The sequence below is a fragment of the Thunnus albacares genome, chromosome 1 (assembly GCF_914725855.1).
Source record: "Thunnus albacares chromosome 1, fThuAlb1.1, whole genome shotgun sequence".
Taxonomy (NCBI): Eukaryota; Metazoa; Chordata; class Actinopteri; order Scombriformes; family Scombridae; genus Thunnus; species Thunnus albacares.
The window spans coordinates 36,741,431-36,756,935 of NC_058106.1; the positions used below are offsets into that span (position 1 = coordinate 36,741,431).

Sequence of the window (15,505 nt, forward strand, 5' to 3'; positions counted from 1 at the left end):
GATTTATCCTGCCGGTCTGGAGGATTGAACCAGCAACCCTCCAGTCAAAAGCTTGCTCCTCTAACCTTCAGACCACCACTGACCTTTGAAATTAATGATATTTGCATATTTATAGATTCTGGATTTTTTCATGAGGGAGACACACATTATTGTTCCCAACAGAGTATTTTTTATATCTCTTAATATATATCTGGCAGGTATCTTTAAATCTATTAAATAGTTTAAAAAACCCCTCCAGACATGTTTTTTTTTAGGTTTTTAAAAATACTAATAATTTGTGTCAGATATGTTGATATGATATGTTAAAAAAGTTCAATTACAAAAAATAACATCTACTTCTTCTTCCTCATTGAAAAAAGACACCAGATGTTTCCTCCTTCACTGTAAAGTCCATCTCAGTGGAGGCTTCAAGTCTCCACATCACACATGTTTAAGTTACATACTGGACCATGATTGGCTACAAGCTATGTGATGTCACAAATGATGCTCTTAAGTAAAAGCCTTAAACTGAGATTTAAGGTGCACAAAGAGAACAACATCCAACTGAAGGAACAAGAAGGAAAACTCATTTTTTGAGTGGAGGAAGACTTTAAGGAGTTTGGATATAGTAGCAGTATAAGTAAAGATATTTTATAGCTTTTCATGAGCTGTGAGCACATTAAATGCCTAAAATGATACCAGTTTTGATTTTGCACCGGCAGCCTTCTAGGAAAAATAGCCTTGACTCAGTGATGTGGATTGTATATTGTCAACAAGTCAACAAGTGAAGAATTTCTGTAAACAAACTCATACATTGATTCAGTGGATTCAAATGAACACGGTGCTGATTTTATGTACGTGCTGATACACACATATACTGTACACAGTATCCATGAGACTTCTCAGATAGCATTAATGTTATGGGAACTACAGTCTAGCACAAGTTTACAGAGCAAACAGTATTGTGCAAGCGTGCTTGTGTAAACGTCAGCTGAGGCTGTCGGTATGAATCAATCTGAACTTGACTGGAACTCACGAGTCTTTAATGTCTGAATGAATACTTTCATTAGAAAAATAAAATCAAAATGTGCAACAACTATTGCAACAAGTCTGTGAGCACTTTTGATAGGACACTAACAGTGAGCATTAAAAGGGAACTCAATTGATTTTATACATTAGATTCTGTTTCCAGGTCTCGGGGAGCACTGCTGCATGTGTGTAAAAGGTCGTATAAAGTCTTTCGTGTGTCCAGAGGGAGCTGTGTGAAATCTGATAAATTGCCTCAAGTGCTCAAAGGCTGAAGGCTACAAGTTTGAAAAGTAAAAGAAAATCTGGGGACGTGGAGTTAAAAAGAAGTGAGGTTACCAGACCTCTGTAGCTCCTCATCTCCGCTGGAGGCTAGCAGCTCCAGGCTACATTAGCAAGAGGGGTCTGTGTGCTACACGACAACCCCTGACCTTTGACCCCTAAACCCTAACCCTAACACTAACCATCTCACCACTCATGCCTAAACCTAACCAAGTGGGTGTGTCCTGTAGCATGGATGTATAATAAGAGCTGGATAGGGCGCCACTGCTCAGCCTTGCAGCCAATTTTTCCCAGTGGCCACTCACGGTATCGCAGCGAAAAATCCCCATGTGGCCCAAAAAGGATTTTCCCCGTCGACCGCCATTGTAAAAGAGACGCCTGTAAAACTGTTGACAGGACCCCTCGAACTGCACACAACATCAAATATGACTATTTCTGTTATGAACTTTTGATCCATGGAGGTTTTATGTTTGTAAAACTTTCCTCAAGCCAAGAAAAGCGATTTAAAAATCCGTGACGTCATCACAATGTAAAGTCTATGGGCTGAGCGGGAGCTCGTAGGCCGTACAACACGGAAGCAAACCCAGAAGCTAGAAACTTTTTTTGGTGTATGCACCAGGCGAGCAGTTCCTATAGGACTGAATGGGCGCCATTTTTAGTCCGGTATCCAGCTCTTATAACACATCCATGTCCTGTAGATACTGCAAGACATTAGCCGCTACTAGCATAACACACTCGAATCTCCACACGTCTATATCACCAACACAAATGTTCATACTGACCTATATTCAGTTATTATAGACAAAATGCACAGGAAAAAGTTGTCTTTGTCCAAAACACACAGCACAAAGGACATTATTGACTAAAAAATATACTTCAGTTCTTTAGCTGAGAATTGCGCTGTATGTAAAGACAGATCATTTTCAAAAAATAGAATCATTCTTCTCTGATGTGCAACTGTATTTTTAACAAATATTTGTGTGTATCAATCATCCTTTAGAGCCTGATACGGTCCTACGTATTGCAGCCTCTTGTAAAGGACCTGTACAAGTCACCGTTGTGATTCTGAATGGTTTGTGTATCGCTGATCATTTATCTTTGCTGTCCAGGTTCTGTGAAGTCCAGGTTGATCCCGGACAGCAGCTCTCCTCCACAGGAGCGGTTCAGCAGCTCTTTCAGGGCTTCATTCACGTCGTTGTTGAAGACAGTGGAGAAGTTACAGTTGGGGTAACCTCCACCACCTCCAACCATGGGAGATGAACCCATCACCTCCTGCACCCATTTCAGCTCGTTGCTAAGCTCCTGGCGCAGCGCGTCCAGGTGGTTCTGTCTCTCCTGGTAACGGTTGCCGATGGCGCTGAGGCTGGAGCTGAAGGCCTGCATGTCGTCCTGCAGGCTCCTCTTCATGGCCTCCACTTTGCGGAACTCGTAGCGGATTTGTGAGATGTCGTGACGCACTTCTTCGCTCTCCTCTTTATACCAGGCCTCCTTTTCATTGTATATAGAAACCATGGCGTCGATATCTTCCTGCAGATAGTCATGGGCTGCTGCCAGGCTGGCGAACGAGCTCTCCATCTGGTCAATGTCCTCCACCACCTGGGCGAAGCGTTCAAAGTTTACATAGGTGTTGTTGGGGGGCATGCTCGAGTGGGATTTGATAGTGTACTCCCTCAGGCGCTTCGTCTTCAGCTGGCGCCGCTCCTGTTTCTTCGGCTCTTGGGCTTTATTTTCCTCCTTGTGCTCGTTGGACTTTAGGGTTTAAAGAAGGGAAAGTTAGGAACTGTCAAACATTTAAAACATATGATAATAATACAATAATACAATAGACAAAACAAAAATAAAATAAAATGTAATAAAGTTTTCACTTTACCTTAATCCATGGGTGATTAAGAGCATCTTGAATTGTTAATCTTTTCCTGTAAGAGAAAGAAAAACACCCAAATCATGTTGCGAAACTTTCATAATCACTCATGCATTATGTGATTTTGGTGAGCAGAACAAATTTTAAAAACACAGAGATTACATTTCTTGTACTAACTAGCACAAGTGTGCCCTGAGGACAATGTAATTCAATAAGTTACACTTAAGCTCTTACTTCGTATCCTTCTCCAGCAACTGGCTGATGAATTTCTTGGCCAGCTCACTCGTATGGCAGAAGAACTCTTCATCAAACTCATAATTTATGGCCAAAATGTTCCTCAGGGTGTCTTGTTTGGTCTCCCCCAGGAAAGGTGAAGCACCACTCAGCCTGGAACAAAAAACATTAGAGGAAGTGCTGTTTATCATCCTGTTTGAGGGGAAAGTGTATGATATACATTAAGTGGAATTATGTTCATGTTTTTGTTGTGGTTCACTTGCAGGATGTAGGTGATGACCCCGATGCTCCACATGTCCGCTTCTAATCCCAGCGGCTCGTAGTTGACGATCTCCGGTGCTTGAAAGGAAAACAAACGGCAGGAAAAAAAATGATCATAATTTAAGTAGCAGAAACATTAATAAACTTGAGAAAAAGGAATAAATAACAGATGAACTCGTCTTACCTACGAACTCTGGTGTTCCGAAGATGTTTTTGAACTCAACACCAGCTTCGATCTTGTGAGCGAGACCGAAATCGATCAGTTTGATTCTTGGCAACGGCACATTCTTGTCCAGTAACATTATGTTCTCAGGCTGCAGAAAATACAAAAAAACCAGACATGACATTTACTCTACAGTTACAACATTCATGTTACATAGAAAAAATACAAAGAGGACTTCATACTGTATACATTCAAAAAGTGCAAAACTTTCAATGGGTCCATTATTTTTGCCACTGCACAGACAGAGAGTAGCTATTAGTTTCAGAGTCACTGTGCACCTCATTATTTCTATATCAAACACAGCTAATTGCTCCACCTAGTGGAACAAATCTCACTCATGTATTTTATTGTGTTTGTGTGCTTTCTGTATAAGAAACATTTTGTTCTACAGTCCTCTTCTCCTCCGGCTGCACCTGTCAGAACACGAGAAGAAGAAGAAGAACTCTGTCTAAACTGATACATCCTACTTAAAATGAGGGAAGACTGATCTGATAAATTTACTGAATAAAGGCAACAAGACAACAACACAGAATGACAAAGCCTGAAAAGCTGTTGGTTTAATCCACAGTTTAGTATGTCGAATCCTTTTGATATTATAAGATTTAGTTACAAAAAAAAGAAGCTATACCTTGGAAACATCAGCTGAGAAAACAATCTCCAAGTCCATTTATTAGCTGTTGTGGAGCTTTCAGTCATATTACACAATCTTCACAAGCAGATGAAGTTGTCAGAGAATTGTAGATGTTCAGTGAACGACTGTGTATCTACTATGGGATATTTTAAATGTGTTTCAATGTTCTGTATATGTTTTATGTCATTTCAGTGTGATACAGAAACAGAAAAATCAATCAGAAATCAAGTAAATGTATTTTGTTTTTACAACACAGGCCTGGACAGTCAAGTCAAGTCAATTTTATTTGTATAACCCAATATCACAAATCACTAATTCGCCTCTGGAGGCTTTACATGCTGCACAGCAACACAACATCTTCTGTCCTCAGACCCTCGATTAGATAAGGAAAAATTCCTCCCAAAAAACATATACTGGTAAAACAATGGAGGAAACCAGTATGGTGATTGGGTGTTAAAATGTGGTTATGTTCACTATCTGTCAAACACATCTTATCAATGTAACGTGTATCTTCTACAGGATTCAGGATTCATTCTACAGGAAATTGTTTGCTTTCCTTGTTGCATTTTCTTTGTTTGTTTTGCTGTTGCTGTGTTGCATTCATGTTCAGATGGCAGAGTACATGTAAATTTCACAGTGTAATCTACAACACTTTAATTAAGGGCTTAATTTAAGGGCTGTTCATCCATGTCGGCTTTAAAGCTGAAGGTTCATATAAGATCATGATCGAAAGCTCCAGAACAGTAAATGGATCTTGTGGTGAGATTGTTTTGTCAACTGCTGTTTCCGAGGTAAAGGATGAACTTTGACCCTCAGCCGACATGGACGAGATGTTTGTCAAAATGCTCAGAAAAATGGAAATTTGAACAATATAGGCAACCACCAGCTGCTGAAGAAGACAGTGCAATATGATCAAAAGCTCCAGAACAGCTTTATAAAAGGATCTTGCGATGAGATTTTTTTGTGACTAAGCTTCTGTTAAATTTTTTTTATCTTCTGTTACGGTGAACTAAAAGAAATGAAAAACAAGAAAAATATTGTGTAAAACAAATTTGAACTTGAAGTCACATGACATGTTTTACTGTTTTTTTTTTAAACAGTAAAGCAACAGAAACTGTCACATGTTTGACAGCTGTTTGTTATTTACTGATGTGACCTAAGGATAAGGATCATTATTTACAGCATGTGGTCTCTGCTGATTACATGTCATTCAAACATTTAAACAGCTGGAAGACGTGCAGTCACACACAATCTGCTGAATCATTCTGAACAATAAACTCTGAACTTTAACAAAATGTCACAGTTAAATTTAATGAGTTCATGAGATCTTCAATGTGACTCCGCCATGCTTTAGAAATGTCTCCTACACAGAGCTGCAATGATTAGTTGATTGACAGAACTATTTTCTAGGGGTGTGCCCGAATACAAATACGTTATTCGGCAAAACACAAATAGTGGGTTTTTTTTATGAATATTTGTTTCATACAATATTTTAAAAATTATTTGTTTTCAGGATGAAAAATAAATCATGTCAAATACCAGCATGCAGGTCGGTTACATCGCTATCTCAATGTCTCTCCTCTGCTCCGCTGTGACGTCTATCAGCAGGTCTTAACGAGGGGAGTCACATCCACCTGCTACATGACGCACATTTCCTAATTTGGACATCACTCCTGGGGTTGAGGATGTTCCCCAGAGATAAAGCTGAGCTACTGACACATGCTTCATCTAAAATTAAAAGCGTGATAAAAACAAAAACAGAATTTTTAAGCCTCTTTCCACTTTTATTCAAATACAAATACAAATAATTTTCCTGCCTCAACAAATAGAAATACAAATACTGGGCCCTCTGCACATCCCTACTACTTTCATAATCGATGAATCATTTTGAGTCATTCTTTTAAGAGAAATGCACAAATTCTTATTCCAGCTTCTCATATTTTCTGCTTTCTTTTGTCCTCTGACAGTAAACTGAATATCTTTCGGTTGTGGACTGTTGATCGGGACAAAACCAGTAATTTTAGGTTGCATGTTGGACATTTTATAGACCAAACTCCTAACCAATTAATCAAGAAAATAATCAACAGATAAATGAATCAATAATGATAGTTAATTGTTGCAGCCCTTCTCCTACATGCAGTTAATACAGATTGAGTGTGACATGCTTGTCTGGACAAACCTTGAGATCAAAGTGGGCTATTTTTCTGGAGTGAAGGTAGTTCACCCCCTCCAGGATTTGCTTGATGAACTGAGTGGCTTCTTCCTCGCTCAGAGACTCCTTCTGGGCCAGGAAGTCAAACAGCTCACCTCCAGAGACCCTGCAACACAGACGGTTATCATCCAGCTGCCTGTATTATTATCTGCATAAAAAAATCAGTTGGTTCCATAAATGAGGTGAAAGATGGTCACACCGACTCACAGATGATGTTTTGATATATTACAACATTAAAAACACAGGTTTATGGTCCTTTTATTGTGTGTGTTGGCTCAAAGTGACACTGTAGGGAATTTTGTACTATAAAAGCTAAAGATATGCTCTTAATGTGACTAAACTCAGACTGCTGAAGCTTCATATAAACTGCAGATAAACTTTAGAATTAATTCATAGCTGCAGGAACATTTACTAATGTACAGTATTTGTCAGCAATTCTAACTTCTCCTATGAAAATATTTTTTTTATATTATTACAACTTTTACTGTATTGTCATTCATTATCTGTTTATACAGCAGACTCCACTTATGGCTGCCCACAAGAGGACAAATACATTATTCATGCTTTTATTACCTCTCGGCTAGACTATTGTAATTCTCTGTATGTGGGTGTAGAATGGTCGACTGCAGTTAGTATAAAATTCAGCCGCTTCTCTTCTAACTGGAAAAAGAAAGCGTGATCATGTAACACCACTAGTATCGGCTTCACTCCGCCGGCTTCCTGTTCATCCCAGGATTGATTTTGAGATTTTTATTGCTGGCTTTTAAGGTTTTTAATGGGCTGGTTGCTGCCTTATCTAGCAGTACTGTGCATCATCATACTCCAGTTAGAGCACTGAGGTCGACCAATCAGATGCTCTTGGATGTTCAGAGATTCAGTGACAAAAATAGAGATGAACAAGCCTCTGCAGTGGCTGCTCCTAATCTCTGGAACAGCTTATCTATTCATATAAGAACTGCTCAGAGACCCTAGAAAGTCACTGCCGGAGACCCTCCTCTTCTCGTCAGCATTCAGTTTGAGTTGAGCTTGACTTCATCTTCTATTGTGCCACAATTCTTTTATTATAATTATGTTTATTGTTTTCTTTCATTCCTATTTGTTATTTAGTTTTATATTGATTTATTTTGGTATTTTAAGCCTGTTCAGCACTTTGGTCAACTGTGGTTGTTTTAAATGTACTATATTTTGGCTTGACTTGACATTATAGTGTTATTAAAGGTTTATTACGGTGGCCCTGAAGTGCAAAACACAACGACAAATAGGAAAACACAACAAATGACAAAACACAACAACAAATGACAAAACACGACAACAAAAGAGAAAGCATGACAACATATCAAATAATAAATAATAAACAAATAATGTTGTTGTGTTTTCTGCTTTTGCGGGTGTGTTTTTTTATTTGTTGTTGTGTTTTGTTATTTGTTGTTGTGTTTTTTTATTTGTTGTTGTGTTTTGTTATTTGTTGTTGTGTTTTTTTATTTGTTGTTGTGTTTTTTGATTTGCTGTTGTGTTTTGTTATTTGTCGTTGTGATCTGCGCTTCAGGGCCACCGTAGTTTATTTACTGCTTATAAATGTCAAACTGGGGACTTTAAATAAAGTGTTACCAATAACAACACACACATTATTTAGTCTTTCAGAACTGACAGTGTGAATCAGTGTGTGTCGTGTTGGACAGATTATTCCTACTCACAGCTCCAGGATGAGCACCACGTCGGTGCGGTTCTCGTAGACATCGTGCAGCGTGACGATGTTGGGGTGCTGAATCTGCTGCAGGATGTCCACCTCCCGCTCGATGTCCTCCCGTCGCACTCCTCGGGAGCTGGCCATGCTCTGCCGCTTCTTGATGAACTTGGCAGCGAATTCCAGTCCCGTACTTTTCTCTCTGCATTGCTTTACGATGGCAAACTGCCCGCTGAAACACAAGATACGGAATCACAGAGGTGCAAAGTAAAATCTCTGAGTGACGCTTGAAGTGACAGGGGAATAATAGGATTAGGGTTAGGGTTAGGGTCAGGGTCAGGGTTAGGGTTAGGGTTAGGGTCAGGGTTAGGGTTGGGTTAGGGTTAGGGTCAGGGGTTAGGTTTAGGGTTAGGGTTAGGGTTAGGGTCAGGGCTAGGGTTAGGGTTAGGGCCAGGGTTAGGGTTAGGGCCAGGGTTAGGGTTAGGGTTAGGGTCAGGGTCGGAGTCAGGGTCAGGGTTAGCGTTAGGGTTAGGGCCACGGTTAGGGTCAGGGTAAGGGTTAGGGTCAGGGTTAGGGTCAGGATTAGAGTTAGGGTTAGGGCCAGGGTTAGGGTCAGGGTTCGGGTTAGGGTTAGGGCCAGGGTTAGGGTCAGGGTTAGGGTCAGGGTTAGGGTTAGGGTTAGGGTTAGGGCCAGGGTTAGGGTTAGGGCCAAGGTTAGGGTCAGGGTTAGGGTCAGGATTAGCGTTAGGGTTAGGGCCAGGGTTAGGGTCAGGGTTCGGGTTAGGGTTAGGGCCAGGGTTAGGGTCAGGGTTAGGGTCAGGGTTCGGGTTAGGGTTAGGGCCAGGGTTAGGGTCAGGGTCAGGGTCAGGGTTAGGGTTAGGGTTGTATAGGTTGTACAGTACATTTTTTATTAAAATACAAGACATGTGCAGAACCAAACCAACAATTAACTGATCTACACAAGTATTGTGTGTGTGACCAAAAGCCTGATATATCTTATTTCTCTGTGCTGTAGACCTCTGTTGTTGTCCAAAAACCATTAAAAACATATCAATCAGCTAGGGGTGTGCCCGAATACAAATACATTATTTGGCAAAGCACAAATAGGGGGTTTCATATGAATATTTGTTTCATACAAATATTTTAAAAATTATTTGTTGGGGGTGTTCCCCAGAGATAAAGCTGAGCTACTGACACATTCAAAGTGCTCTCAAGAGACTCTCCATAACCAGTTGTTCCACTTCTCCTTTGCACAAAGTTAGGTTGTAAAAAATAGGCAATAAATGAAAAGTGCAAAGCAATAATCGCCTTTGTGACAGTGTGCTGTCTCTGTGTTATGGGTGCATAAATAGGTAGAGGTCTGTCTGCAGTGAGACGATGAGTAAAGTTTTAGCTCAGTAGTCAGCGCAGTCGTCTATGATCTGGGAGACTCCAGGTCCAGACCTGATGTGGGGACCTCATGAACACTTATTGTAACACTTTAATTTTCTAAAATTAAAAGTGTCATAAAAACAAAAACAGTATTTTTTTAAGCCCCTTTCTACTTTTATTCGAATACAAATACAGATACAAATAATTTTGCTGCCTAAACAAATATAGATACAAATACTGGGATCTCTGCACATCCCTACAATGAGCCAAACCTTCGCTCCAAAGACTACATTTATGGTAGTTTGTTTAGAAGCAGCTCCAAAGACTAATAACAGTGATCACATTTTCAATCTCAGGAGAGTATTTCCTTGCTAGCTTGTTGTGCTATCCAAACCTTTTGACTTTGTCCTGAAGTTCTTTGAGAAATTTACAATGTAGTAGTTAGTTAGTAGTAGTTTAATGAAAATAACCGTCAGTTGCAGGAAAATGGGACGATGATGCAATTACATCGAGTTATTTTGTTATTTGATAAGTTGTCCCGCTCACTGAATGTTGTTCACTCCACAACAACAACTGGTCTGCAGTGCTGCAGTTGGCTTGTGATCCTAGTTTGTCACTCAAATTTTCCCACCACCTCAGTCTATTTATAGTAGCACACACATTCTGCAGCAAACGGCACATGGCACTTCGTCACCGCAGACACTCGCTCGCACTTGCATGTTAAAACACAACAGAGGCAAAGACTCGCATGTAAATTTTCTGGGTTTCACGCTGTATTCAAAATTCAAAGTTTATATGACTCTACAGCTGCATCTATTTTTGTTTCCCGGTTCACATGAAAGGTTTGTAAGCGAACACTCTTCTACTTCCTCATCTGCAGCCGGTCTGAGAGCAGATACAGCTGCTGCTAAAGATAGACGACTCCTTTAAAAAGCAGCATGACATGCAGAACAGTTGTCTCCACCTGACAGCACACTGCAACAAAACTAGGCCTAAAATACATGCTAACTTATTTTTTCTTTATCTTTTATCTATTAGGAATATTTCTATAAACTATGATTTACTTCAACATTTTAAATTACTACTTGAAATTGTGCATACATGCCAGATATCTCCAGTCGAGGAAGCAGCTTTTGCACACAGTGTGACTCCTGTTATAGCAGTGAAAGAGACTTAAAAACACATTTCACAGGTGCTGAACATAGTTAATGACTCAGTGTAATTTCCATAATGTTACAGCACAGCAATAACTGCTTCGTGCAGATACCTGCATGTTGATTAATGCAAATTTCTGTTCTATAAATTGTTTTAATGAATAACATTTTGAAACCAACACTGATATAAAGGTTCAGTTTTTCTTTAATGTGTGAATAAATTAATGTGGTAACAACACGTGTCAATACAGATGATTAATGTTGCCGCACATTTATCAATATCACTGATGTTTGTGCCTGAAGTACAATACTGAAATAGTATGAGAGTTATCTGGAGAAATACCACTAGAGCTGCAACGATTGATTAATCAATTAATCAGCAACTATTTTGACAACTGATTTATTGTTTTGAGTTATTTTTATAAGAAAAAAATACAAAAATTCTCTGATTTAAGCTCCTTTAATGTGAATATTTTCTGGTTTCTTTAGTCCTCAGTGACAGTAAACTGAATATCTTTGGGTCGTGGACAAAACAAAACATTTTAAGTCGCTTCTTTGGTTTTGGGAAACAGTGATCAACATCTTTCACATTAGTTGCAGCTGTAAATAACACTATGAGGCTGTTTCTATGTTTACACGAGTATTTTGAAGTGATTCGTTCATACTGTGTGTCCTTTAACAAAAAAATGTTAAGAAAAACATCAGCTCACTTATAAGACAGATACCAATAATTTTATTTTTTATTCAAATTAAAGAAGAAAAAGGAAAAAAAAAACATAAGAGAAATTTTCCAATATTTGAATCCTGCTTGTTAGTGAAAAACAAAATAAATATAAAATCGTCATGTCCTGTTATTTATTAAATTAGCATAAAACTGACAGACAAGTGCATTCACACAATCTGTTATTTAGATTCTGATTTACAGTAAAGCCCCCAACATAATTCATTAAATTACGTGTAAAACACATGCAAATAATGTGTGCTTTGATACACATAAATTCACCATCCAGAAGTAAATGAGACACTGCATGTATGTGTGTGTGTGTGTGTGTGTGTGTGTGTGTGTGTGTACTGTACCTTCCCAACTCTTCACCAATTTCATAGAAATCTTCAACTTTCTGTTGCTTGAATAAATCCATGGCTGCTGTCACAGTTAGGCTGATAATTCTGCTTCAGTTAACCTGGAACAGCAGACCGCCATTATTTAATCATCTGGAAACAATTCTACAACTTATTAATAACATAATTTCAACATGGCAGTGCTAATAAAAGATAGTCTGTTATAAATTCAAAGTGTCACTGCAGTTTCTTTGGATCTGTTGCCAACCAGACAGCTTAGTTTACTGTAAACGCTGTCCGGAGTGACAAATGTTATTGTAAATGTCACCAGTAGATACATTAGTGAATAGAAAATGTCTTACCATGTTAAAAATACTTGGTGAACAGCATGTCCTCCTCCTGCCCTGCTGCGCTGCGTCCTCAGTGTGGTATACAGGCCAGGAGGGCTCTGCCATGTCCCGACACATTCCTGATCTATCACGGGGAGGGCGTCATGCTGAACCCCATTCAGAAAACTGCTAATTTAATGTGGCATTACAACAACTGTATGAAATCTAAAAACACTTAACTATATGTGTAATGTAGCATCAAGCAGTTAATTTGAATAATCAACATTGATCCCTGTGATACAAAGTGGAAATCTTATTTAAAAATATGAATCTGGTGTATTGATTACATGCAGAATTACACTCTCAAATTGTGGCAACTTAGAAAATACCTTCAACTATGTTAAAAGAGTTATTCTGTACCTTTGCCAATAACTGAGGACATGTTTATTTTGCAATGTTATTAACGGAGTTTGTTGTCACCACACTAACTAGAGGACCCGTGTTGCCTTCTGGCTCGACCATCTGTTCAGCAGCTGCGCTGAAACCGACACCTGTTGAGGCTCTTTAGAGAGCTCCTGAAAGTTTGAAAATCAGTGAATCAATTATTTAATGATTAATTTATCCTTATGATTTTTAAAATAAATCCAATTTTTTTTTTTAATTTTACTCCCTGAAAAACAGTGTAGGTATATTTATAACCTCATAGTGAACCACATATAATCTTCATATGTTTTAACTGATGTATAATCACTTGAAAATAAGAATTGTTACCTTAGAATGAGCCCTTTACATCTACATAAGGAGCAGGTCCTCTTCCACGGAGCCCGCCATGTTGCACCGCCATGTTTCTACTAGGGGTGTGCCCGAATACAAATACATTATTTGGTAAAGCACAAATAGTGGGTTTTATACAAATATTTGTTTCATACAAATATTTTGAAAATTATTTGTTAGGTTGTAAAAAATAGGCAATAAATGAAAAGTGCAAAGCAAGAATCACCTTTGAAGTTCTTCTACATGTTACATGGTGCGCTGTCTCTGTGTTATTTATTATTATTATTATTAGTTTTATACTATTCAGATCTGTAATATTTTCTTTTAATATTCCTTTGTATAGAAAAGATCATCCACCATTCACCAATTGCCATCCAACTTTTAACCATTTAATTCACCTTTGACTACAATAAATTGTTGGGACGTCCATTGGACTCTGTGTCCAACGCCACCACGATCAACACAACTTTTTCACAAACATCACAGATTTTCCATTTACACTTACATCCCTTCTCTTTAAATTAAAGAAACGTAAAATAATGTTATTTCTGTCCCAATCAAGTACAAAATCGCTCTTCTTCAATAAGGTTGTTTGATCAACACCAGCAACTTCATGCTTATATAACCACAACTGAGATTAAGCATCATTCAAAGGAGAGTGATGGCAGTAGATTTTCTGGTTTGTCTGTTGTTACATGCCAAGGAATCTGACAAACTAATGGTTTAGTTTCCATAAAAACAGCTGAAGATATTAATGGATATTAATCGCCACCAAATGATGAATCTTAAGAAATTTTCAAATGGTTGCCGGGCTGCAGAGATAACCAGGATAATGTTTTTTAACCAGCCTTTATTTGTTGTTTGTCCTTCTATGGCGCCAATTTTTTTGTAAACAACACACATGAAAAATGTAATACGTAATTGCCATAAAATGTATGAACACAAGAGAATGAACCCCTTCAATACTGAAAACACCACTAATGTAGCTCCACCTGCAGCCAATACTTTGTATTGTAGATTGTAATGATTGTTGAAGCCATTTTGGTTCAGACTAAAGTATCTCAGTAATTACAGGATGGATTGCCATGAAATTTGTTTCAGACAGTCATGGTCCCCAGAGGATGAATCCTAATGACTATGATGATCCTCTGAGTTTTCATTTGGCACCACATCAGATCAAAGTTTTCACTTTTCAGTGAAATAACTCAACATCTACTGAATGGACTGACACAAAACTTTGTACAGGCGTTCATGGTTCCCAGAGGATGTATCCTACTGACTTTGGTGATCCTCTGACTTTGTTGACTCTGTTTTTGTTGTTGTGTTTTCTAAAATGTTATGGTTCCTGTTTTGTTGTTGTGTTTTGTGGAATGTTGGAAGTTGGAATGAGTGAAGAACATGAAACTTGGCATAATAACTGGAAATAATTTGCATGTGCTTCTCAAGCAATATGAGCCCAATTGGCCGGACGGTGGTTCTGTAATTAATTCAATTTTTGAAAGGCAACACCCCTCACACTGTAAGCCTGATTGACTAAGCTCAATGTGGTCTACAACCATCAGCTCTTGGACCATAAAAGTCCACCATGATGGATATTTTGCTAATTTGCATAAACTGAAAAACAGTAAAATTAATAGAGCTTTTTGTTTTTTGACCCTGTCAACATCAAATTTTGTATATATACAGCATTGTGGGACGGAGATACACATTTCTATCATAAATGAGCAAGATCGGTTGAAAAACATATCTTTGCAAAGGGCGGAGCTTAGCAAATATTACTCATAGCCATACCTCATTAACCATTTGTCTGATCATCATAAATTTTGGAGCATAACTTCAGTCCGGGATTAGGACCGGGTCTACCAAAGCATTTTGAGCCTGACTTATAAGGGGCGCCACAATTGCCACAAACATGTATCTGAAAACCTGGTGGACAGAATTTTACCAAAATATGAAGCGCCATGTTGATCAGTGCAAGTGGGCGTGGCCTAGCACATATTGGCTCATAACTGAAGATGCCTTTGAGAAATACTGATTAAAATCACTGGAGACACATCAAGTTTCATTCAAATCTGATGAAGGGGGGACAAATGGTGAAACTTTGAGTGCGCAATCATTTAAATGCCGCAGGCTTTCTGATGATGAAACAAGTGTGTTATTGGTACCACTCTTTCTGTAAACGGAATTAAAGTAGCTGAAATGAGTTTGCTCACCTTTGTAAAGACTGAAACCCCCTCGTTGATGCTCACAGCTTTAATTTTGGCCATTTGAGCTGTTTCCTTCCGTTGACCACAAAAAGGTTTGAACCCGCAAATTGCCACTTACAGCTATATTTCTTTTTGTTGTTGTGTTTTCAGATTTATTCATGTATTTTTTAAAATGTTGTTGTTGTGTTTTTAGTTTTGTTCTTATGCTTTGTCCAAGG

The 15,505-nt window shown here is 38.6% G+C and overlaps 1 protein-coding gene across 2 annotated transcripts; it reads right to left on the reverse strand.

The window, feature by feature from the left end:
• Window positions 1-1,584: 1,584 nt before the first annotated feature.
• dapk2a (death-associated protein kinase 2a) lies at window positions 1,585-12,452 on the reverse strand. Of its 2 annotated transcripts, none has more exons than XM_044358959.1 (9): window positions 12,340-12,452; window positions 11,996-12,099; window positions 8,404-8,625; window positions 6,677-6,815; window positions 3,828-3,957; window positions 3,646-3,721; window positions 3,383-3,535; window positions 3,158-3,203; window positions 1,585-3,036 (listed from the first exon to the last, which is right to left on the reverse strand). In XM_044358959.1, exons 2-9 carry the CDS (start codon window positions 12,055-12,057, stop codon window positions 2,380-2,382), a joined length of 1,485 nt encoding a protein of 494 aa, XP_044214894.1. In that variant the 5' UTR covers window positions 12,058-12,099; window positions 12,340-12,452; the 3' UTR covers window positions 1,585-2,379. The 2 variants fall into 2 exon arrangements, with proteins under 2 accessions (XP_044214894.1, XP_044214903.1); XM_044358968.1 differs by having other exon boundaries at window positions 11,996-12,130; window positions 12,340-12,410.
• Between the last annotated feature and the right edge of the window lie 3,053 nt (window positions 12,453-15,505).

Coding starts and splice junctions, on each gene's coding strand:
- dapk2a (XM_044358959.1), bottom strand. CDS start 12,057: ATGGATTTATTCAAGCAACAGAAAGTTGAAGATTTCTATGAAATTGGT. Junction 8,626..11,995: donor ATTGGTGAAGAGTTGGGAAG/GTACAGTACACA, acceptor CTTGTGTTTCAG/CGGGCAGTTTGCCATCGTAA. Junction 3,037..3,157: donor TTAATCACCCATGGATTAAG/GTAAAGTGAAAA, acceptor TAAACCCTAAAG/TCCAACGAGCACAAGGAGGA.